This window comes from Sebastes umbrosus, chromosome 18, assembly GCF_015220745.1.
Source record: "Sebastes umbrosus isolate fSebUmb1 chromosome 18, fSebUmb1.pri, whole genome shotgun sequence".
In the NCBI taxonomy this organism is placed as follows: domain Eukaryota; kingdom Metazoa; phylum Chordata; class Actinopteri; order Perciformes; family Sebastidae; genus Sebastes; species Sebastes umbrosus.
In genome coordinates this window covers 20,203,563-20,227,710 of record NC_051286.1, presented here as the reverse complement: position 1 = coordinate 20,227,710, position 24,148 = coordinate 20,203,563, and the positions used below count along the sequence as shown (strand labels likewise).

At 41.1% G+C, this 24,148-nt stretch overlaps 1 protein-coding gene and 1 long non-coding RNA gene across 2 annotated transcripts; one reads left to right on the top strand and one right to left on the bottom strand.

Moving 5' to 3' along the window:
- Window positions 1-220: 220 nt before the first annotated feature.
- LOC119477176 lies at window positions 221-3,586 on the bottom strand. Its single transcript, XR_005204190.1, has 3 exons — window positions 3,507-3,586; window positions 3,035-3,226; window positions 221-272 (listed from the first exon to the last, which is right to left on the bottom strand). It is a non-coding gene; the product is annotated as an uncharacterized LOC119477176 (long non-coding RNA).
- Window positions 1,466-23,976, top strand: opn8a (opsin 8, group member a). The gene is made up of 4 exons (XM_037751100.1): window positions 1,466-1,880; window positions 14,697-14,990; window positions 17,137-17,462; window positions 23,584-23,976. The coding sequence occupies exons 1-4, from the start codon at window positions 1,808-1,810 to the stop codon at window positions 23,974-23,976; spliced, it is 1,086 nt and encodes a 361-aa protein (XP_037607028.1). The 5' UTR covers window positions 1,466-1,807.
- The last annotated feature ends 172 nt before the right edge of the window (window positions 23,977-24,148 follow it).

Here is a 24,148-nt window from a genome sequence, read left to right as displayed (position 1 = left end):
ATTAATCCCATTTGCATAGGAAAGCGCATTTCAACCCAGCTGTCTGAATGCAGAACAGAGGGGGGTTTCCGCCAGTGTATTGCAAGCCTGGCGCCCCGCTGGGCCTGAGTTGACTCCCCGACGGGCCTAATCATCGGGGAATTATGTATTTTTAAGATGTTTTTTAAACTAAAATGTGTTATACAGGTAAAAAACTCCATTAAGGAATAGCTCTCTTACGTTTCGGTGTCATCTGTGGTGCATAGTGTTTCAACGCGAGCAGGGCCCAACTCCTGCACAGAGGAGAGACAGATAGCGGTAGAGAGTCAACAACAACCACACTCACCATGCCACTACAAGTGCACCAAAAGCACTGCAAGCAAAAAGCTAATAAGACTAATTTATGAATGTCATACACGCAAAAGATATGCAGTCGACGAAAATAATCACTCAACGGAATACACTTAATTCAAATAAGTCCGGTAAAGGCTGCAACGAAGCAACAAACATTGGAGGGCATTTCTAAAAGGGAGAGAGAAATTCCTTCGAGACAGCGAAAAGGCCAAAAAGATTACAGACAAGGTTTCAGCTAATGCATAGACCAGTATGCCACTGACAAGTAGAACTACAGCATACGACAATATGGAACACTGTGACAACGGTACATGGTCAAAGCGGTTACACCTTCAACTTTGGACAGCATTTTTATACCTCACAGGGACAGTATGTGAACTCTGATGTTTTCACTGCCCTTTTCACACATAAAGAGGTGCAAAGATCTTGAGGATAAATGTGGAGAGGGTGCAAGGTAAAGATGCTGCAGGCTATATCAACCGGGGTCAAGAGTTCAGTTATCCCTGGAGTCAATACAAAGTACTTTAAAACTTCCTCAAAACATGAAGGGAATTAACAATATGCTGTTTGTATACAGCTTGCTAACTTTGGTGTTGTGAATTTAAAATGACGCACATACAGCCCAGTGCTTGAAGAATAATTAACCAGACCTTCTTCATCTATTAAAAGCACATTGCAATCCATGTTGAACCCCATGCACTGAGGTGCATCCACACACATGAGAACACACACGCACACATTATATTCATGGACAGACAATGGCCTGATTTGCACCATAAATCCCCCCCGAGTAAGATATTAATCCCATTCTATCTCATCTTCTATCAAAAGCATAATTCTTCATTTTTCATAATTAAGGTTCCAAAAAATGCAGTCATGAGTATAGTCTAATTTAGTTTTAAGTTACTACTTGCTATTTGAGTAATGTAGAAGATAAAAAGCTGTGCCCTGCTTTTGATGAATCACTTTTTCCACAGACGAGAGACATCGTATTGTGTAATTATCTTTGGCTTTTATCCAGCCTAAGTGTCTGTGTGTATATATATATATATATATATAAATATGTGTGTGTTTGTGTGTGTGTGTGTGTGTGTGTACTGTAAGTGGAGTGGTTTGAGGGACAAGCAGAATGTCGCATGAAGTGATTGGTAGTAATCATGAGTGTGTGTGTGAGTGGGTGCAAGGTTGCAGTTTGGTTGTGTGTGTGCTTTATGTATGTAGCAGGGTGGAGGGGGGGTCTGTCGATCTGTACGGTACAGTAAACTATCCAGGTTAATGCCTGTATATTAGGTGTCAGATGCCGCATCACATAAGAAAGAATGAGGGCTGACAGAAGGGACAGGAAACAATATGCTCAGTCTTTCAAAAATTCCGTACAGATGCAATTGGGACTAGACTTAAAAACCTGTTAAAGGTGTTTTTTTTCCTACTGGAAGTAATTTGTGCATCTGTTTTTTCCACTGACTGGACCAACATGGATGATAAATACATGTCCAAACTGTCACCTACTGTTGATTTTTGGACAGGGATGTACCTGGTGATAATTGGTAAGTACATTGCTTACTTATTTCATTGCCATATCGTGTCGACTTGTCTCCTAAGATTAATATTTTGAGCTTGCATTGATTTATTTTAGGATTCTGAAAAATGTAGACCTTCTATTTCAAATGGCTGTAGGCATGAAGCTAGATCCCGTAACTGACTTATGAGAAATAAGCACTTTATTAAGACTTCTTGGTTTGCTTGCCCTCTTTGTTGGAAGTCAAACAACACAGTCAGGATGAATGATGATTTCAGTGTCAAACTCCCTTCAGTCTTTTAAGCTCCTCGTTGTGTGTGTGTGTACAGTACAATATTGTTAGTTTGATTTGCTTTGCTTCTTGCTCATATAACTTTAAAAGACTTGAAAACTTGTTGAAGTCAAGATCTTAAACATGGTCTTCCAGTTGGCAAAGTCTCTCCAATAACCACACCACATTATTGATTTCTTTTCACACCAAACAGTAACACACTGTATAACATTTAAGAGGATATTATTTGATATCAGTTATGTGGCCCCTTTTTAACAGCCTGAAAATGAGAGCTTTTTATCTTTCAGCAGAATGAATATTGGGGAGACACTGGTGTATTTACATGTGCACAAGTGTCCTGGTGGAATAGAGGAAAACTGACTCCAGTAATGCAATAAAGATCGTAAATTCTATTGTCAGTGTTGTTTTTAATTACCAGAGATTAGATGGAGAAGCTAGATCAGTTCGGACAGCCAAACACCAAAATGTGTTAATTGTCAACCGTTTATGTAACTCAGTCGGTACAGAAATGAGTGGCTGAGATGTTGAGGAATCAAGACACACACAGAAACCAGAAAGGATCCGAAACCTGGATCTGTTTTTATCATGTATACAGGGAAATGAATAACCAGGTTTCTCATGTTCCTTGTAAACGCCACATCCCGAATATGATCAAAACCAGGGTACTAATGCGCAATTAAATGCACTCAGTGAAAAATTAGTTACTGTTCTTCTACATGTGAACTACACTCATTATATTTTGTCATGTACTACAGTCATCCAAGATTAGCACCATCTGCATTGAATGTAAGGACTGCCTCACTCACCGATAGGTTAGATAACCATTGCTCAGGTAGTGCTGGTAAATATCTCTGTGAAATGTGTGTCTGTGCGTGTGTGTAAATGTATACCTCCGAGGGAAGTTCGGTCACTTCACATCCTCTCCTGCTGGTGTTGCTCTGAATGACTCATGACCCCACACGCCTGCACTTCGTCGGCTGTGTTGCCATTTCCCCTGGTGTTGTTGTCACGAAGTAAACCAAAATAGGTGATCCAGTTGGTGCCCAGGTACAGCATCAGTCCACAGGCCATTGTGGGGAGATCTGGGGTAAGATAAGGATCAGCTTTCAAAATTTGCCTTATCTCAGTTATCTGCAGTTATTGGAGTTGTCTCAACATGCAGTTGAGATAACTGTACCAAAGATACTAAAACCTGCAGAAATCAATATTTTTTTATGTTAAAATTGAATCAAGCGACTCAAATCTTACTGTGTAATGTGAAAGAGTGCTCATAGTGCCTTCTTTCAGTGCATTGTTCTGGTTTTACGGTCAGTCTGTAATGACTGGGATAACAAACAACTTTAGAAAAATGAATATACTCACCAACACTGAGTACAGGCAACTCAGTTTTTTCCTACATGGCTTCTTATTGCGTACCACTACTGGTGAACCGCACAAATCTGCCAAAAGGGGAACAAACATAAGGATCTGAAGAAATTCCATCAACTGATGATCTTCATTAAATTCAGCTGCTGTGTCCTCCCCTGTTGCTAACTTCACTTGACACCTGCAGTGCAAACCACACTGCAAATTACAAAAATGACAATCACTACAGGGTGGTAGACATTTAATTTCATGTACAGTAGTCACACCAGGACGTGTCTCCTAAAATAAAAACCACATGCTGTGCAGCTGATTTAGTTTATGGCACTATGGGAACTCAAGCACTGATACACAGGCAGGTGTAAATGCAATGCTGCTGTGGTAATACCAAAAACAGCAGGTTGACATGTCAAAACCACTGAACACTAATTCCATTGATATTTTGACAGACTATTCTCAGATACCAGTAAGAAAGTATAATGTTAAATATGAGAAGGTTACAGGTTTTACTGTACGTTTTTTAACAGTTAGCGCTGCCTATACATCTGGCATTTAAAATACTGCCGTTAAATCATATTTTACCTTCAAGGTGACGTCACTGCGGTCAAGCCAGCTAGCTAATATTACATTACGTCGCGTTACGTTACCTTACTCCATGGAGGTGTTGTTATCATTTGGGGAAAGCTAGCCAGTTACTGTTAACTTATTACTTCACAATACAAAAACATGCTAAAAGACAAATGGTGTCCTTGGCAGGTATAGGCATCATAGACCCAACTCACTTCTAAACATTCAACATTAATAACAGGGACTACCTGAAACACGGAGTATTTCCCAAACTCATGTCTGAAGTCAACTAATTAAAAGCAGCTGCTGTTCCCACATCTAGCTATAACTCCCCCTACTGGAGACAAACTGGTCATAACTTCCTCTACTGGAGACAAACTGGTCATAACTCCCTCTACTGGAGACAAACTGGTCATAACTCCCTCTACTGGAGACAAACTGGTCATAACTCCCCCTACTGGAGACAAACTGGTCATAACTCCCTCTACTGGAGACAAACTGGTCATAACTCCCCCTACTGGAGACAAACTGGTCATAACTCCCTCTACTGGAGACAAACTGGTCATAACTCCCCCTACTGGAGACAAACTGGTCATAACTCCCTCTACTGGAGACAAACTGGTCATAACTCCCCCTACTGGAGACAAACTGGTCATAACTCCCTCTACTGGAGACAAACTGGTCATAACTCCCTCTACTGGAGACAAACTGGTCATAACTCCCTCTACTGGAGACAAATTTCAGTAAAGTTGGAAAGATATTGACAGATTCAAACTTCCTGGACCAATAACTCATCACCAAAAAAATGTTAAAACACAAACAAGGGCTCTTTATAACCGTAGTGAGGTAGACAACGAGCTACAACCTAATTTTAATCAACACATAACACATAACGTTGGTCTCTATGTGCAGCCGGCTGAGAGAAGAGAGGTCAGGGACCATCTACAAAGTGCAACGGCGAAAAGAGAAAGATATTCAATAACTTCCGTATTATACAGTGTAGTACCACCAAAATTACTTCACACATCAATGATCTCTTCATAGTTGCACTACAACACTTAGTTTGGAAAAATATGCCTTTGCATAATTTTGGTGAATTTTCTATGGGAAGAATATTCAATAACGTCACTTTTATAAAGTGTAGTGCCATCAAAATGTTTTAATTAGTTTAATAAGTATAATCAGGAAGAGACCATTGATGTGTGAAGTGTGTTTGGTGGTACTATACTGCATAATACTGAAGTTATTGAACATTTTTACCCCATTCAAAATTCAAAAGAATTATACAAAATAATATTTTTTCCAAACTAAATGTTGTAGTACAACCATGAGGATATCATTGATGTGTGAAGTAATTTTGATGGTACTACACTTTACATTACTCAAAATATTGAATAGTTTTCCCATTAGAAAATTCACCAAAATTATGCAAAAGCCTATTTTTCCAAACTAAGTGCTGTAGTACAACTATGAGGAGATCATTGATGTGTGAAGTAATTTTGGTGGTTAATCTTATGTGTTATGTGTTGATTAAAATGAGGTTGTAGCTCGTTGTCGACCTTACTACGGTTAGAAAGAGCCCTTGTTGGTGTTTTAACAACGTTTTGGTTATGAGTTATTGATCCAGGAAGTTTGAATCTGTCAATATCTTTCCAACTTTACCGAAGTTGGGGACAACTGGTAATAACTCTTACTACGCTGCTGGCAGTAAAACATTATGAAGCATAAAAGCTAATAAAACATAAACACACTGTAAATATCAGGTCATTGGACTGTTACCCAAATACCCAACATTATTTAGTCTGACTTAGAACTGATAACAGGCCTACACTATTCCCTCTGTCATATAAGCAGCAATATCCAGCAAAACAAATATCTGATAAAACCTACTGTAACTACGCTATAGCTATTTAAATAGTGGAGGTTTTGGCTTGGTAAAGAGTTAATCATACTGGAGTTACATTCATCAGGTGATCAGAAATACATGTGACAAATGAATGCTATTTGCCACTAATTAGTGTCAGCCTGTTATGGCCATTTTGTGCAACCAAAAAACAATTAATGCAACTTCAAGGGTTGACTAGAAGCAAACTCAGTCAAAATCCAATAAAAAGGATTTTCTTAAAGTGCTTTGCAGTTTTAGTTTACATCTGTCCTCCAGATGAGTCTATAAATTGTGCAAACTCATGTCTATCTTTGAATTGTGTTCAACACAGACGGCTCTAACAGTTAAAATAACCATTTCCAGAAAGGGTCAATTAAACAAGTTCTGAAGTCTTTTATAACTACAGACATTATCATTCCATCCCCATTCCATCACACTGTTCAATACCATATAATCCTTCTTCTAGTATGAAGTCTGTATGTGTGTCATCCAAGTGTAATGTCAACTATGTCCTCCTCATGACACCAGAGTAAATTAGTTTTACTCTTCACAACAAGACTACAGCTACTGTTAGTGATTGATTTTCCTTCCTAATGCATTGGTCTCGACACACAAACACATTATTCCCTGCCTGAAGAGTTTACACACACTGATGATTCTGTGAAGATCAATCACGGCATGATTTGCCACATCGTCCTGACAAAGGTTAATGTTTGAAAAAAGGGAGTAATTGTTTGCGTAGTGCGACCTGTGACACATACACATAATCAGTCACACACTGGAGACTTGACCTGAACCCCCAGTGATCCAAATGTCAAAAAAAACTCAAGTGAAGAGGTGTGCAATTAAAATGCAACACACACGCACGCACGCACGCACGCACGCACGCACGCACGCACGCACGCACGCACGCACGCACATAGTATCTCAACAATCCATTGGAGCTTTCCATCATGGTGCAGGTGGTTCCCATTGACTTTATCACATCATCATATATACATTTTTCCTTCATCTTGGTTGTTTTTCAAATGAAATATCTCAAAATGATATAAATATTGAAATATTCCAGTAAAGAAGAGTCACTAATTTCATTTAGATTTTTCTTTTTTGAAAAATCAAGCTTTCATTTCGCATTCTACAGAAGCACATTGCTTTAGTTTGTAGTCTTACTGAAGGTGGGACCTCATTAACCACAGAAATGTTGGGTGACATGTGACAAATGAATTCACCTATAGAGGAGATTTCACCGCCCATTAATGAAAAGTAAAATATTTAATTAACTGATGTTTTGGAGTAAAGTTCCCCCCGCAAGGGAACGTCTGAGCCCGCCCAGGTTGGTATAGCATTGGGTGACGATTGTTGTTTCCAAGATGAGCAACTCAGACAGTGACAAAAGGAGCAACTTAATGAAAAGGGGAAGCAGTGTGCATTTAAGCGAGGAACTCAGGCAGCGGTTGGATGGATGAGATGACGTAGGATGTAGGAGGAGAGAAAAGAGACAGCAGGACTGGAAGTGGTGAATGTGGTTCCGTCTCATTGTCGTTTTCCTTTCACAAGCTCAAAGCAGAACATCTAATGTTCACAGCTGTCAGACAGTTCAAGGTAAATGCTGGAAAGCCCGGATGATAAAGCCCCGGAATCTGAACAAAGGATGTCTCCTGCCCGACAGACAGTTCATAATAATAGCATTCACCTTGTCCATTTATTGGAAATCTCACTTCCAATTTATCCTTGCAGATGAGTGCTTTAGCAATCAAATGTCAGTATTTCTGCTTTATTAATTGATTCAGATGTCAGGGTGTTGCTTTGGCTCACAAAGTAACTTTCAATTGTTTGGTATTCTTCCTGTGGAATGTGGCTGACGCAAACAGCAAACAACAATGCACTGTATAGTCTGTAAACAGCTAAAATATTCAGACATGAGAATATTCTCAAGAGCTGGGGTAGGAATAAACATAGAGCTGCAGACTTGTGAACAAAAATTGGAAGTTTGAAGCCTTTAGATTATCTGAGATGACATAAATTATTCAAATACTACTGTACTGTGCAGTAGATCTTTAAGGACTGCAGGAGTGGCTGACAATCATTGGTAGCCAAAGGTATCTTTATGTATAATGGTGTATGTACAGTATTGTATGTGGTACTATTTTTTCTCAAGACATTTTTGTGTTAGATTTTCTTGTGAGTTCAGATCAGCTATATGACTAAACCATTCAATGCGCTAAATGTCTATGCAGTGTATTTCATCGCAAGGATATGAGTCACCATACACAAGGAACATTTGTGTTGTGTGTTTTTGTGCCCTCTCTTGTGTCTCCTCAGGTGCTGCCCTCCCCCGCTAGGCAGCTGCAGTAATTGGATGTGGCCTACGCGGCTGCGCTCAATCTCCCATCAAGGTCGGGCGTTTAAGAGGAGAGGAGAGAGGAGCAGATGGGGCAACTTGGGCCAAACGGCACAGTGTTTGAGACTGTGTGTTTGTGTGGTGGTTGCGTCGGTGGTTGGCGTGTGTGCCGGAGTGAGCAAGTGGTTTCTTCTAGTGAATTAAGAGTGTTTCTGCCGTTTATTTAAATGAGCAGAAAGTAACTACTCTGCAGCAGGCCGCTTTCCTGGCAGATGAGTTTGCGCTCACCCACAAAAGCGTTTTTGATAAACACGATTACTCCCTCTATCGTGACTCTAAGCAGAGCACTGATGACACGCGTGTTATGCATGCCAGTGTACCATTGAGCTCTAGGGTTGGAAAGCTGTGTTTCTTCCGTGACAAGCCTGGTCACATTGTCGCTGACTGTTTGATCCTGTAACGGAAGCAGGAGGGTTCAGCTTCACCACAGCCGAAGGGTTCAATTTCAACTGTGTCTCGCGGTTCATTCCGTTCTCAGAAAGGGCTTGATGAGTGTTTCAAACCATTCATCACCACTGCATCTGTGTGTCCTTAACAGGAAAGTCTGAGGACCAGCGTCCTGTCACGGTGCTGCGTGAAACCGGCGGCTCGCAATCTTTCATTCTTTCCAGTGTGCTGCCTTTTGAGTGTAAAGTGTGCCTATGATGAGAGCGCCGTTGTAAGGGGTATTGAGATGGGATTTGTGCCCGCACCTCTTCACGGTATTCATGTGCAATCTAACCTGATCACTGGTTTCTTTCCGGTGGCTGTTCATTCCTGTTTTCCGGTGAATGGTGTTGATTTTGTAATGTGGAATGACCTAGCTGGAGGTAAAGTCCATCCTGCTTCTAATGCTAGTGTTGTTCTGCCTGACGTGTCTACTCCTTTATGTGTTTCTGCCCTCCAGAGGTAAGTTTAACCTCTGTTGGTGAGAGGATGAACTGTACTCTAAGAGAGTGTGAGGGTGTGGTAGTGTCAGTGACTTCTCCTGAGGTGTTCCCTCCGCTAACTGGTGAGGTATCTGCCGGCGTCCTGAAAGGTGGTCCATCCTCCTCCAAACGTTTGTGGTTCGGTCTTCTGGGTGTCGCTGTGACCTGTGACCTTATCCTCTGGTGTCTTATAATGGTTGGCAGTGCCTCCTGGTGGTGAGCGGTGAGTCGCTGTTGAATGTGTTATGGTTTACTCCTCTAACAAAACTGCTGAGTTTGGTCTTATGGGAGGAGGCGTTACGTGCCGTGTTGTGTGTTTTTGTGCCCTCTCTTGTGTCTCCTCCCCCGCTGGGCAGCTGCAGTAATTGGATGTACGCGGCTGCGCTCAATCACCCATCAGGGCCGGGAGGATAAGAGGAGAGGAGAGAGGAGCAGACGGGGCCAGTGGGCCAAACGGCACAGTGTTTGAGACTGTGTGTGTGGTGGTTGCGTCGGTGGTCAGCGTGTGTGCCGGAGTCGGCAGTGGTTTCCTCTAGTGAATTAAGAGTGTTTATTGTTGTAGTTCTGAGCTGTAACTTTCAGTTGCGCTTTCTGTTATAGAAAGTAGTTTTAAGTTGGACTTTTTACATTTTTCATTTATTGTTAAATAAATTATATTATTTTTGGTTTACACACATCCATTGCCCGTCTCTCTTTCCTGGGGACATTTAATTGTTACTTCCTCCATCCCCTGGACCTTAAACGGGGGAACATAACGATACTCTTCACCAGTGGCGGACTGGTATTAATACCGAAAATATTACATGGGCACCAGCTGCAGGCAGTGGGGCACCAGCGTGCAGAAAGTACCCAAAAGGGCACTTCATCACGGTTTCTCCACTGGAAGGACACCTTAGAGGGCATTTCATCATGTTTTCTCCACTTGAAGGACAACCTAGAGGGCACTTCATCATGTTTTCTCCACTGGAAGGACACCCTAGAAGGCACTGCTTCACTTTTTCTATACTAGAAGGGCACCCTAGAGGGCACTTCAGCACATTTTTTTCCACTTGAAGGGCATCCTTGAGGGCACTTTTTCTCTACTGGAAGGGCACCCTTGAGGGCACTTCATCACGTTTCTCCATTTGAAGGGCACCCTAGAGGGCACTTCATCACGTTTTCTCTACTGGAAGGACACCCTACAGGGCACTTCATCATGTTTTCTCCACTTGAAGGGCACCCAGGAGGGCACTTCATCAAATTTTCTCTACTAAAAGGGCACCCTTGGGCATTTCATCACGTTTTCTCCAATGGAAGGGCACCCCTTGAGGGCAGTTTTTCTCTCGTGGAAGGGCAGCCTACGGCACTTCATCACATTTCTCCACTTGAAGGGCAGTCTAGAGGGCACTTCATATTATTTCTATGCTGGAATGGAACCCTAGAGGGCACTTCATCACATTTTCTCCACTTGAAGGGCACCATAGAGGGCTCCACCAGTGCTCCTCACTTTCAGCAATTACTATGAAGGTCTGCTCAAAGTACTTATTTATGTACGCAATTGTCCAAAAATCTGCAAATAGAAAAGTATGCACTGATGTCTTGTTTTATGATAATGATGACAGAAAGTTCATGAATAACGTATGAATGCAGAGCTCTTGTTTCAAGGTTACTCTGGGAAAGAAAAATCCATTAGGACTAGGGACAAAAACCTGACATGCTTTTTCACAGATTAAAAGGACTGTCTAAAAAATGAACACGTCAGCACAATGTTTGATGTCAATCAAATTTCCATAGGTTTATGTAAGAAAGAGGGATTATGAAAAATAGGTTAAACCCAAAACACATCAACCAATCTCTCTAATGGAGTAGGCATTATATATTAGCAATCACTTTGTAATTAATAGTCAATTCTATTTTTAGAATTGCATTGTAAAAGAAATAATGTTTAATAGTCTATGTAATCTGTCATATATTATTGTTAGATACGGTTCACTATAAATTTGTGGAACCCAGGAATTCCCCTTAATTAATATTACACATTATCAGCACATGATTAAAAAAATTATAATAAAAGTGAGTACAGGAAAATTCCAAATCCTTTCAATTTTTGTCCATTGTTGTTCCCGTATATATTCATCATGACATCACGAAGAAGGCACTTTAATCCCATGCATCATCCATGGTCTATATACAAGAGAAATACTGCATAATGAGGCTAGAACAATTTCTAATAAACTGAACATCAGTTTATCATATTCAGAATGATATTTATGCTGCAATTATGGTCAAATATGCATGACAAATGCACATAAAATAGATGAGATTAACCTTTATTAATCTCCGTAGGGAAATTAGTGAAATTCATTCATTCATTCATCATACATGTGAGCTCTCACCCAAAGGAATCATTTGACATTTTGGGATATACACTTATTAACATTCATGCCAGAGTTAAATGTTGAAGATTGATACCAGTCTTATATCTGTAAATGTAAATGTGAATGTACAGCCAGTTACAGTTTAACACAAGGGATGAAAACATGGGGAAACGGCTACCCTGGCTCTAACTAAGGTTACTACCAGCATCCCTAAAGCTCACTAATTAACACAGTATATCTTGTTTGTTTGTTACTGAGTCCAACCAAGAAATAGTCAAATACAAAAGCTTCCTGTCAAATCACAATTGTAGGTTTTACGCTTCAGTTTTTGTATATTTAAACAGACTAATGTGTTTTTTAGTAAGTTTTAGTGGTGCTGGTAGGCAGATGTGGTTGTTTACTGATTTACTTTACATTTAACGTATGAGAGTGGTATCGATCTTCCAACAACATATTTCCTAAAATGTCTAACTATTCCTTTGATTGTGTTGTTATAATATCAGAATTTCTCTAATATTCAAGTGCAAAGATTCAGATAAGCAACCAGCAATATTATAGGGATGCTACAACATGCCTAAAAAACTTTGTTAGGTTTGAAAATGCCAGCATAGGTACATATAGTGAAGTAGTTATGCAATGTGTCAGTTGTAGCATGGGCCCACCAGGGGAAACAGTAAAGAACAATGGCCAGCCTCAACATCTCACAGACAGCCAGCCTCCGGGGGATGGGTGTGAGTGTGTGTGTGTGTGTGTGTGAAGGACATACATGTAGCGCAGTGGTCTCAAACTCAATTTACCTGGGGGCCGCTGGAGGCAGAGTCTGGGTGAGGCTGGGCCGCATCAGGTATTCCACAAAAAAAGCTTTGTTAAAAAAAAAAAACAATCTTCTCAAACGTCATTATTAACAGTTCTTTAACTTGAATGGGTTCTTCTGAACATGAACGGTTCTTCTGAACATGAACTGTCCTGAACATGAATGGAACATTGAAGAACATGAACGGTTCTTCTGAACATGGCCTCTATTGCGTCTCCCACTTTTCCTGAAATTGTCTGTGCTCGTCACCAACCTTTCTCTTCACTGCAGGCTTTGAAAAAGACAAGATATATATTCATTCCACTTGGTGTCACTCCGCAATAAAGTTGTGCCTGCTGTGTTTGTGTTGCTCTGCAATTACACCACCAAACCGCTAGTTGGCGGCGGCGTCTCTATGAGTTTCCTTCTTCTTCTTGTACTACAAACAGAAACTGAGCGGAGTTGGAGCTAATAACTGTTGAACCACAGAACTTTTACTGACATTACTGCAACGCCGAAAAGAGAACATATATCTGAGTGGATTTGTGTGAACAAACATTGAAAAGATGGAGGCAGAGAGAAGTAGAACTTGGTCCTGGCCGCTCAGCATCGCTGAGAGACTAGACCAATCACAGCTGTTGCGGTCTGCGTCGCCGCGACGTGTAGTTACATGTCTGGAGAGGTGCACGTCAGGCTACGGCGTCGATTCAACGCAGAAGTATAAATCAAGCTTTAATCAAGCTTATGCGATGTTACACGGGCGCCGCCACAGTTGTTGTGAAATGTTTCTCTGCTTGCATCAAGCCCGGCCGATTGCCCGCCCCCGGGAGGCATATACCCCGCTGTGATTGGTAGGTTCGTTCAGCTCGGGCTCGCGCAACAAAGGGACCTTCCACGGCAAACTGCCATTCACATAAATCTCGCGGGCCGAGGCCGCCTGGTTAGCTCAGTTGGTAGAGCGGGCGCCCATGTAACAAGACTTGGTCCTGACCACGGCGGCTCGGGTTCGAATCCGGCCTGTGGCCCTTTCCGCATCCACTCTCTCTCTCCCCCCTTTCCAAGACTCTATCCACTGTGCTGTCAATAAAAATGAAAAAATGCCCCCAAAAAAAAAAACTTTATAAAAAAAAAAAAAAAAATTTGCGGGCCGCACTAACATTAAACTTTCATATCAAGGTGGGGGCCACAAAATATCGTCTTGCGGGCCGCAATTGGCCCGCGGGCCGCGAGTTTGAGACCCCTGATGTAGCGGCTCGGTGCAGCAGTACTGTAAAGAATAGAAGACTTAGAATATGTAGAATGTAAGCATGTGATGATCACTGGTGGATTCAACAACATGCTCCAATGAATCCTGATCTTTGTTGTGGAAGGGTGAGAGCAGCATCAGAATTTGATAGCAAGAAAATCTATTTTGTAAGAACCACTATGAATCACCATGGATGACCGTTGTCACCAGCACACACTGCCATTGGTCAAAAAGTGTGTGCTCATATTTTATTTCATCTTTTATATATGTTATATTTTATCCCTATATTTTAACTTGCACTATTTTATGTCATAGATTCTCTTTTTTTTACTTGCGTGTGTTTTTTTCCCCTTTCTATAGATATTTAATGAGCATCGTTGAAGGAAGCCTGAGATCTAAGATTTTCATTGGCAACAACTGCTTCTCTGTAATTGTTGTGCATATGACAATAAATAACTTGAACGGCAACCCACTCTCTCGGCTGCTGCATGCTATAAATCACTGCTGAAGGTGTTTGATCAGATTACTAGGGTACATTTGTTTTACATTACATTAATTAATCTCTTGTTCCAGGCGATAAACACAAAACAGAAGTTGAATCGAGGTCAATTAATAACTGCTTTGTCTCTTACCAATAGATGAAAAGGGAGGAAATGGGCTGAGAGAACATAATTATAGGATATTGATGTGATGCAATTACTGCTCATAATTCTATTGGTATTCAGATCAGATGTAAATGCTGTACAGAAGTTTTATAGAATTAGCTTCTGATTGTTTGAGTAACATAATTGCAAAGAGAAGCTGAGACGCATTGTCTCCCAAGTGATCATTGGCTCTACATGCACTCAAAACCTCTTTTCACTAGAGCTCCATCTGGACATTTTTCCCACTGAAGCATCCAGAGTGGTTGTTCTGTTGCTGACACTGCCTTTTGACCTCCACCGATGAGTGGGGTCAAGTAACTCTCTCTACAGGGATTAGTTAATTAAGTGTTGTTTTGAGATGCCACTTTTCTTGTTTCTCTCTCTTGCAGCTATCCTGTCTATCTTTGGGAACACGGCAGTCCTGGTCAACGCAGCTCGTCGCGCCGCCCTGCTCAAAGCTCCCGAGCTGCTGACGGTGAACTTGGCCGTGACGGACATCGGCATGGCCCTCAGTATGTATCCTCTGTCCATCGCTTCGGCTTTTAACCACGCCTGGATCGGAGGCGACACGTCCTGCCTCTACTACGGCCTGATGGGCATGATCTTCAGCGTAACCAGCATCATGACACTGGCTGTGTTGGGGATGGTCAGGTACCTGGTAACAGGAAGTCCACCCATGACAGGTATCTCACATGGGATTTATAGATCAGAGCACTTTTTAAATGAATACCAGTTGAAATCAATGTTTAAAGTAAGCAGTCCATCTCGTCAAAGGCCACAGGGATTTACCTTCTGATTTATGGTTAATCAATCATAAACCTTGCCAGTGTATTGACAAGGATTATTGATGAGGCTCAGCACTTTACCGTGCCAGAGTCAAATGTAATTCAGCAATCAGTAAAACGTTTGATCTTTATACCAATGATTTATTGATCTGCTCACTCCCGGTCAAACCTTTGTTCGGCTTTTTTGGGGGGTGCCGTCTTCTTTCATCCCTCCACTCACTGAGGGTTTCATTCTGGTCAGGGAGTCGGTTTTAATAGGATCACAAACAAGCAGTTCACACAGCATAGTCTGCTGAATAATAGATACAACTGATGCCATAACTGACATTTGGCCTGAGGTTCATTTGTTCTCGTCATTTAGTAATGTTATACAGTACATATGGCATATTCTGTAAGGAAATTGGCTTTGCTGTCAAATTAAGTGTATCTTGTTTCTTACCATAAAGCACTGTATAGATACAGTATTGTTCAGCCCATTTGTACGCATATAGGAGCCCATGAGACCTCGGTGCCTCAGCTGGGAAGTAGCCTCACAACCTCTGAATGCCGTAGCAGCCTGCATTGCTTGCCACAAGCACAGCATTACTGTATGAAAGGATAATAACAGAATCATTTAAGGAAGTTTCTTTCTGCAATTAGCCAGCCACAAGTGATAAGCACACAAAGCTACATGTTAGCACTGAACCAAAATCATAAGCAAATCACACTCCGAAAAAAATATAAAATGCAGTGAATTCCTGCAATTTAACGCGATTTTAACCACACACCTCTTTGATGTGATTGAGATCAGTAGTTGGAGATATAAAAACAATATCATGAAATTATATTATTCTTATTCTTAATTATAAGTGTAAATTGATATGGTTATGGCTGATCAGAGCGCTGTTGGGAGGCACGCTGATGCCAGTAAACCCAAAAGGGAGCTTTGAATCGAAAGTTATTTACACAATTGATTATTGTGAGTTCATAACAATAGGAGGCAGCCTGCATACAGCTCCCAAATTAGCCCTGAAAAACCCACTCAGCTCTAAACAGTACACTACAAGATGATTCTGAAAACATTTGAAGTGAGAAACAGGCATTAACGTAACATAATATCGATTCATATTTGATCAGCACGGCCTAGTTTGACCGTTTGGTCGGAGTTTGGGAGGGATTGGCAGCCGGCTCTCATAGGCGGCAGCTGGACAGCGGACCTCAGATCAGCTCTTCACTGCTTGTTTCCCTCCGGTATGTGAAATCTTGCAGATGCCCCTAGAAGCACCGGAGGAGACAGAGGCACATGATTTTTTTCAGGTTACCTGAAAATGTACTACTGTCTGGATATAGCGACCGTTTTATAAAAATAACTTTTTTAATCATATTTGCTCCAATCACGTCTACTTCAGCTTTAAGTTAAGTTTTTAAGGCAGATCACTCTATTCACACTTTTTGGCATCAGCTGTTTCATCCAAGCTCCGCAATCACTGGCTCAGTCATCAGCTGTAACCACAACCAAGTATTTTAGTTGCCTAACCCTAGCTATACCTTAACCATCATGTATTTGCTGTGAACATGATCTTTCCACATTTGCGAGGTAAGGATGTCGTAGAATGCAAAAATTTAAAAACATTGGCACTTGACGTAACCGAGTTGCATAACCTGACACATATCACTGTTGATATGCTCATGCCATGCTGCTCCAGCTCCTTCCACCATCCCAACAACCTCCTCCTTATGTGCTTAGCTTTTGGCATTGTTGATTTAACTTCGATCTAATGTTCGTGTTTGTGTGGGGATGAGCTCTCCATTAATCCTCATTACTGCTCCGATTCTTCACTCAAAGAGCAGAACCTTTTCTGTCAATTCTAACGGCAAATTTCTTCATGTGTCTCTGACGGAACTGTAATGGTTCCGCACCGCTGTCACTTCAGCACGTATCAGACTCCTCATTACATGCTGTGCCTCTGAAAGAGGCTGCTTATAACAAGAGATAGCACAGACTGCAGTGCAAAGTAGTACATATAACTGACTAAACTGAATTTAAAATGTGTTTTATGCGCAGGTGTCAAGTTCCAGAGGAGAACCATCAGTATAGTGATCAGTGCGATCTGGCTGTACGCAAGCCTGTGGGCCTTGTTTCCTCTGCTGGGCTGGGGCAGCTACGGGCCAGAGCCGTTCGGATTCGCCTGCTCGATAGACTGGACCGGCTATGGGGAGTCCCTGAACCACTCCACCTTCATCACGACTCTGTCTGTACTCTGCACATTCCTCCCCTGTCTGGTCATCCTCTTCACCTATTTCGGTATTGCCTGGAAGCTGCACAGGGCCTACCAATCCATCCAGAGCAATGACTTTCAATATGGCAATGTAGAGAAGAAAATCACTCTTGTAAGAATCAGACGATCAATGCTGTATTGACTCTGTGCCTTCAGTTGTCTGTCACTGATTCGATCATTCTCACGAGACAAGAAAAAACATGTTTGTGACATGCGGATAATGACTAAAAGTCCTTAGTCCTTTAAAGACAATGGATGTGTGTTAAGCTGCAGAAATGTATTCTCAACTCTATAAGCAACAAAAAACTGTAGCATTTTTCAAACATGCTTTACAAAAGCAAGCAGGGAAATTAAATGTACAGCACAAGAATAATTGCTAAAACCGAAGCAAAAGAAAAAGAAAAAGGAGTGAAAACACGTCTGAAAAACGTTCACTTCATTTGATGAATTATGATCTATCCCCTCAGGCATGTAAATTCATTTTTTTTATATCACTCAAAACTCCCCATGAATAGCCTTATTGTTGGGAGAAATATGTCAGCAGCAGCACTGTTCATTTTTAAGCTTTTCTATGTGTCAAGTGGAGACATATTTTTAAAATACTGTAGATCAGTCTGTTTTATGTTCTTTTGAATATCTTTACAAAGCTGAATATTTATAGATATCACATATCTATATCACATATCATATATATGGGCCAAGAGGTATATGAAATGCGTACAGATTCATTTGAATAACATGGACATAAAAGTGATTCCAGAGTTAGCGGGATCATTCTGACAACACTGACAAAGTCCATTTAATTAGTGCACATAATTGATCACTCCGCCTCCTGATTCCCCTCCTCCTCTCACTTGAAGCAGCTTTTTGAACACAACCAAGACAAATGAAGAATAAAGTTTAGCTTTTGCATGTGAAGGCCCCAGAGAAAGGCTCAAAGGATATTCAAAGGATGCTCAAAGGATGCTCAAAGGATGCAGCCGGCATTTCCTTATTGCTCAGCTCAGCTTAGCTCAGCTTAGCTCAGCCAGACACCACTGAAACTGGCAAGTTAAACAACCCCGTGACTGCATTGTGCAGAGTCTGTGCTGCTGTTTATTGTCTGGATAGAAACAAAATATATACTGGTCAGCCATAGAGCCGGCACAGACACAGCACTCTTTAAAAGACCAACAGTGTCAAAGTTTCACAGCTACCAGCTGCATTTATCTACTGTACAAAGGCACCCATGGGCCAATTACCTTGTCTTACATCACTGGATTTCTGCCAAAGGGAATCACATACTATAGATGATTTCTTTGCCATTATGTTGCTAGGGCAACAACTTTTCTCTAAGTTTACTTCCTGTCAGCTACTGCATTAACAAACACTGCAACAGGAAATACAAAACAGCCCATTTAGAATGGTTATGTTTTCATGTCTGAAAAGTCCTATACAGACCCTGTTACATCAACAAATCCCATGAAAAGACCAAAAACGACTAGTCCATGTTCGAAATCGCAGAATGTACTGCGTACTACTATATACATATTTAAGTATGCCATGACAAGCAGACTGTCCACACTGAAGTATAGCAATACATCTAACTGTGCATCACATTACTGGTCCGAGCTACCGTTAAATGAAAATTGTTTGTCAGAAAATGTAAATCAAACATTACCTCTTCCACTCAATTCAATATTTTCCAGTATTGTATATTTTAGAGTTAAATATTTTTTCTACAGTACTTCATATGTGAGAGCTCCCGCGTTTTTCCTCTTAACTGTACCTTAACCAGCGGTGTAGTGGTAGTTGATAAGGTGGATGTACTGCCAGGTAGATGGGTAGGTTACAGAGGAGGAAGTGAGTATACTCTCCTATAAATTCCAATGGCTTTTTGGCTGATAGGTGGGTATACTGTAAGGTTAAAGTTCTTAATGTCACTCGCCATCATCAACACTGCAGGGCTGATGGATTGATGTATTAAAGATGTGTGGTTTGGAGCAGGTGAAACATCTTGGCAGCAATCAGGGAGCCAGGAGCTGGGAGAGTGAGTGGAGGAGCCACACCCACGACACAGGCTAATGGTGCCTTGAAATGAAACTTGTGATCTCGTGTTTAAAACATGGGAAGTCGTGTACATGATATGCTTGGCGTTCAAGTGGTTAAGTCGTGAGAACACCGCTGCCAAGCAACATCTATATTAACGCTACTGTCGGCGTCTCGAAGCCCGGAGGCGAACAATTTAGCAAGCTAGAAAGTGGGTAACATAATGCAGTAAATGCAAAGTCATAATGACAGAGGAAAAAGACGAGGCAGTTGGGAATATCAACATTTTCCTCAAACATATTATAAAATAACGAAGAATTACAATATACGACTAAAATTACAATATATTCACTTATCATGTACCGGAAAATTAACTTCCATGGCCTCCGCCATTTCTCACAACGTCAACAGACACGTCACAACTCGTAAACTCAGTTCAGAAACTTTCCACTATACGAGGTTGTGAATACCACAAGAGGGGGCCGTTCATATGGGCTCTTCTCGTGAACACGGTAAACACGACCCCAATTTAAGGCACCAACACACAGAGAGAGAGAGACAGACAGGGGAGAACTGGAAACACAGGGGCCCTAATGAGTATGAGAGGCTGCAAGGGTTTGAAATGGTACAGTATGAATATGAATGAGACAGCACTTTGCGGAGACATATCACGTTATCTTGACACTGCCAATTGTCGACTTTTATTTTACGTTTTTACTGCCTAATTTGAACGTCTTCCAGGCTCTTGCCTTACAAGTCTACTGGCAACTGGCAAAAAATCAATTTACTGGGTTACCTTCTAGACACACGTCAACGGCCGTGACACATGCAAGCTAATTGCCCAATGGCTGGCTCGAGCCCAGTGGTATTGATCCTCTCAGCAACAAAAAGAGTATAGGTACATTTCTGTAAATATAAATGGGGCACATATGTATAGTTTCATTTTCAAATGAAGGCCAAGTCTTCTCCTAAAACACAGGGCCGTGGAGGTTTTTGCAAACATTGAGTCCTCTTTCAAATGAACTGACTATGTAAACGCAAAAAGAACCGAGTCACTTTTCTGCTGGTCCACTTTTTGGTCCACTGAGAACTGAGTTTGGTTAATTTAAAAATGACTATATGTGAAAACACCCTTAGTGTAGCTTTTGAATTACAACAGAGGTCTATGGCACAGAGAAGGCTATAAATTACATCCAGATTTAGTAGGATAAAGTGTTGGTTTTGGTCTTTTCTTGGGATTGTTTTCGATAATAAGAGAAATACAGACTATCACCAGACTTATCCTTGAAAGTGGCAGAAGGTGGTTTTAGGGTCAGGGATTTGCCACCTGTATTAAGTACCAACACTGCGCTACTGAAAACACCCCATTATAGATTAAGAATGAAGGACGTTAGATAAAGAGTGATCTCTCTTGTGAGAATTGCACAAATATATCTTATCACTTCCTTGATATGTGACTCTACTTCAGTGTATTTCATGTGATCTGTATGCCCCTGGTGGTGTGCGCCTTATCTAAGCATCTTAATTGTATGTCCACATGTGTCCATTTAGGACAAAGTGTGTCAAAGTGTGCGCATTGAATTGCCAAGGTCGTAATTCAAAACAAAAGTGATATAATGTTCAGCCTTTCTGCAAAGGTCACAATTCTTTTGAGCTGTAAAAGCTGTAAATCTGTTGTCAAACTTGGGTCAGGCTGCAGGCGATGTGACTGCAGGAAATTGAGTAAAGGAATTGACAAAGATCGGAAGGGAAAGTCTCTCGCTGATCTGCAGATTGAGCTTGACAGAGCGTGCCAGGTTGGCAACTGGTCTTCGCTTTACACATCTGGGTTCCTGTGAACACAACAGATTTGTTTGTGTAGCAGCAAATGTCCTGCGGATATGGCTGTTGAGTGTGTGTGTGTGTGTGTGTGTGTGTGTGTGTGTGTGTGTGTGTGCGTGTGTGTGTGTGTGTGTGTGTGTGTGTGTGAGTGTGAGTGAGTGAGTGAGTGTGCATGTTTGTACGTTTAACATTCACATTAACTTTGTTCTCCTGCAGAAATGCATTTTTCTTTTACCAAACAGGTTCCAATTATTTATGATTCAGACAGCGAGAGCTGGATTTAACATGTTCCATAGATCAGAGAAATGGATTCATCAGTCTTGCTAGATTGTTTGAAAGTCCCCATTTTCACTTATAGAAAGGCAGGCCGCATGAATAAAGAAAATGGATGCCTTTTATCTCTCTGCGCACGTTGTATACCCCCAAAGATATGACGCGTTGATGACGCGTGACCCAGCCTCCTTTCCAATGGCCTTGACTCGCGAGTCTCCCCTTTACAGACATGCCCACTTTATGATAATCACATGCAGTTTAGGACAAGTCATAGTTAAGTCAGCAGACTGACACACTGACAGCTGTTGTTGCCTGTTGGGCTGCAGTTTGCCATGTTATGATTTGAGCAAACTTTTTATGCTAAATGCAGTACCTGTGAGGGTTTATGGACAATATTTGTCATTGTTATGTGTTGTTTATTGATTTCCAATAATAAATATATACATACATTTGCATAAAGCAAGCTTATTTACCCACTCCCATGTTGATAACAGTATTAAATACTTGACATATCTCCCTTTATGGTACATTTTGAACAGATAACAAATGTGTGATTAATTTGCGATTAATCACGATTAACTATGGACAATCATGCGATTAATCACAATTAAATATTTTAATCGATTGACAGCCCTAGATTTTTTTTTTTTCTAATGACATTTCGTTTTTAATAATTCAAAAACTCTTCAGGTTTGTTTCACACAGAACAATGTATTGTTCATCATATGGTAACACTGAATATCAAAAGTCTCTACGTGCAAATGGAGGTATTATTTTTGGTTTAGATGGTTAGTCAAACATGTGATGTGATAAGAGCTTTTACATCTTTTACATTTGCTTGCAATTCATATTCACAAGTGAATTATTACTCATTTGATCTCTTTTGATCGCGTAATATTCCTCGATGAGAAGAACGTGAATATCGATGTGGAATATTCGAAGGAGCAATTCATAACTTTATATTTATAATTTCCTGCTCCTCATGAATCATTTCCTCTTTATTCCCTACATAATATGACAGACTGTCAAATCCCTCACAGCCTAATAGATGGACTATAGATCATTTTGCCTGACCTCATTTACCTATCGGAACGATGACCTGCTTTTTTTTCTTACCCTCATAGCCATGGCAACACAATGATTTCTGATGATACACCCACCATGAAACCCTTTACAGCAGTGCTTTATTCTTTCAACACAAAACAATGGCAAATATTGTTAAGAAACCCTCACAGGTACTGCATTTAGCATAAAAAAATATGCTCAAATCCTAACATGGCAAACTGCAGCCCAACAGGCAACAACAGCTGTCAGTGTGTCAGTGTGCTGACTTGACTATGACTTGCCCCAAACTGCATGTGATTATCATAAAGTGGGCATGTCTGTAAAGGGGAGACTCGTGGGTACCCAAAGAACCCATTTTCATTCATATATCTTGAGGTCAGAGGTCAAGGGACCCCTTTGAAAATGGCCATGCCAGTTTATCCTCGCAAAAAAATTAGCGTAAGTTTGGTGCATTATTTAACCTCCTTTACAACAAGCTAGTATGACATTGATTGTACCAATGGACTCCTTAAGTTAGAAGGTAAAAATGCATTAATGCGTTATGAAATTAGTGGCGTTAAAACATATTTGCTTTAACGCGTTATTATCACATCAACTTTGACAGCCCTATTTACAACATTTCATTTGTATCATCAAAAACTTAATTTCACCAGAGCTTGAAACAAATAAGGGAATAGTTTGATATTTTGGGGAATTTGCTTTCTTGCTGAAAAAACAATATAATGTTGAAAGGTGATTTTTGTTATCATTAGAGATAGCCAGGCCTCCTGTTTCCAGTCTATGTGCTCAGCTATCTGGCAGCTGGTTTGTAGCTCCATATGTAGTGTACACACATGAAAATGGAATTGATGTTCTCAACCCTCAGCAAGAGAGCAAATAATCAGCAGGGTGATCATTTTTTAAATCTATTTCTCCCTTCATCTCCCCCTCTTCTCTTACCGACCCCTCTCGTCTCCTTTACCGAACTCACCACGCACCCCTCTGTTTCATTGTCTTTAATCCTCCCTGCACCTCTCGTGTTCTTTCATCTGCTCCTCTGATTTCAGATGGCTGCGATGATCAGCTCAGGTTTCCTTGTTGCCTGGACCCCCTACGTGGCTGTCAGCTTCTGGAGCATGTTGCACTCCCAGGAGCAGGGCCGCATGAATCCATTCCTCACCCTGTTGCCATGCCTCTTCGCTAAGAGCTCCACCGTGTACAACCCTTTCATATACTTCATCTTCCAGCGCGCCTCATGGCACGAGCTCCTCCGCCTCCAGAGGCTGATGTTCTGTTGCTCTCATCAGGCCAATTCACCTGCCGACGGAGGGAAGCTCGAAGGCGAAATGGGAAAAGGTTCTGAATGCACCATTTTTGAAAATGGGACCGATGAAACCTGTGTGGGTCTAATGGGAGCTCCTGGCAGACAGTCTGGGAGTCAGATGATGCCTTTGGGCTAATACATGTGATGAAGTGATTTGATCGCTTTCCTCAAGTTGTCATTGAAGGAATATAATTCAACATTTTGGGAAATTCCCTTATTCGCTTTTTTGCCAAGCGTTAGATGAGAAGATCAATACCACTCTCATGTCGATACAGTAGCAAAATATGTAGCTGTGTGAAATTGGCATT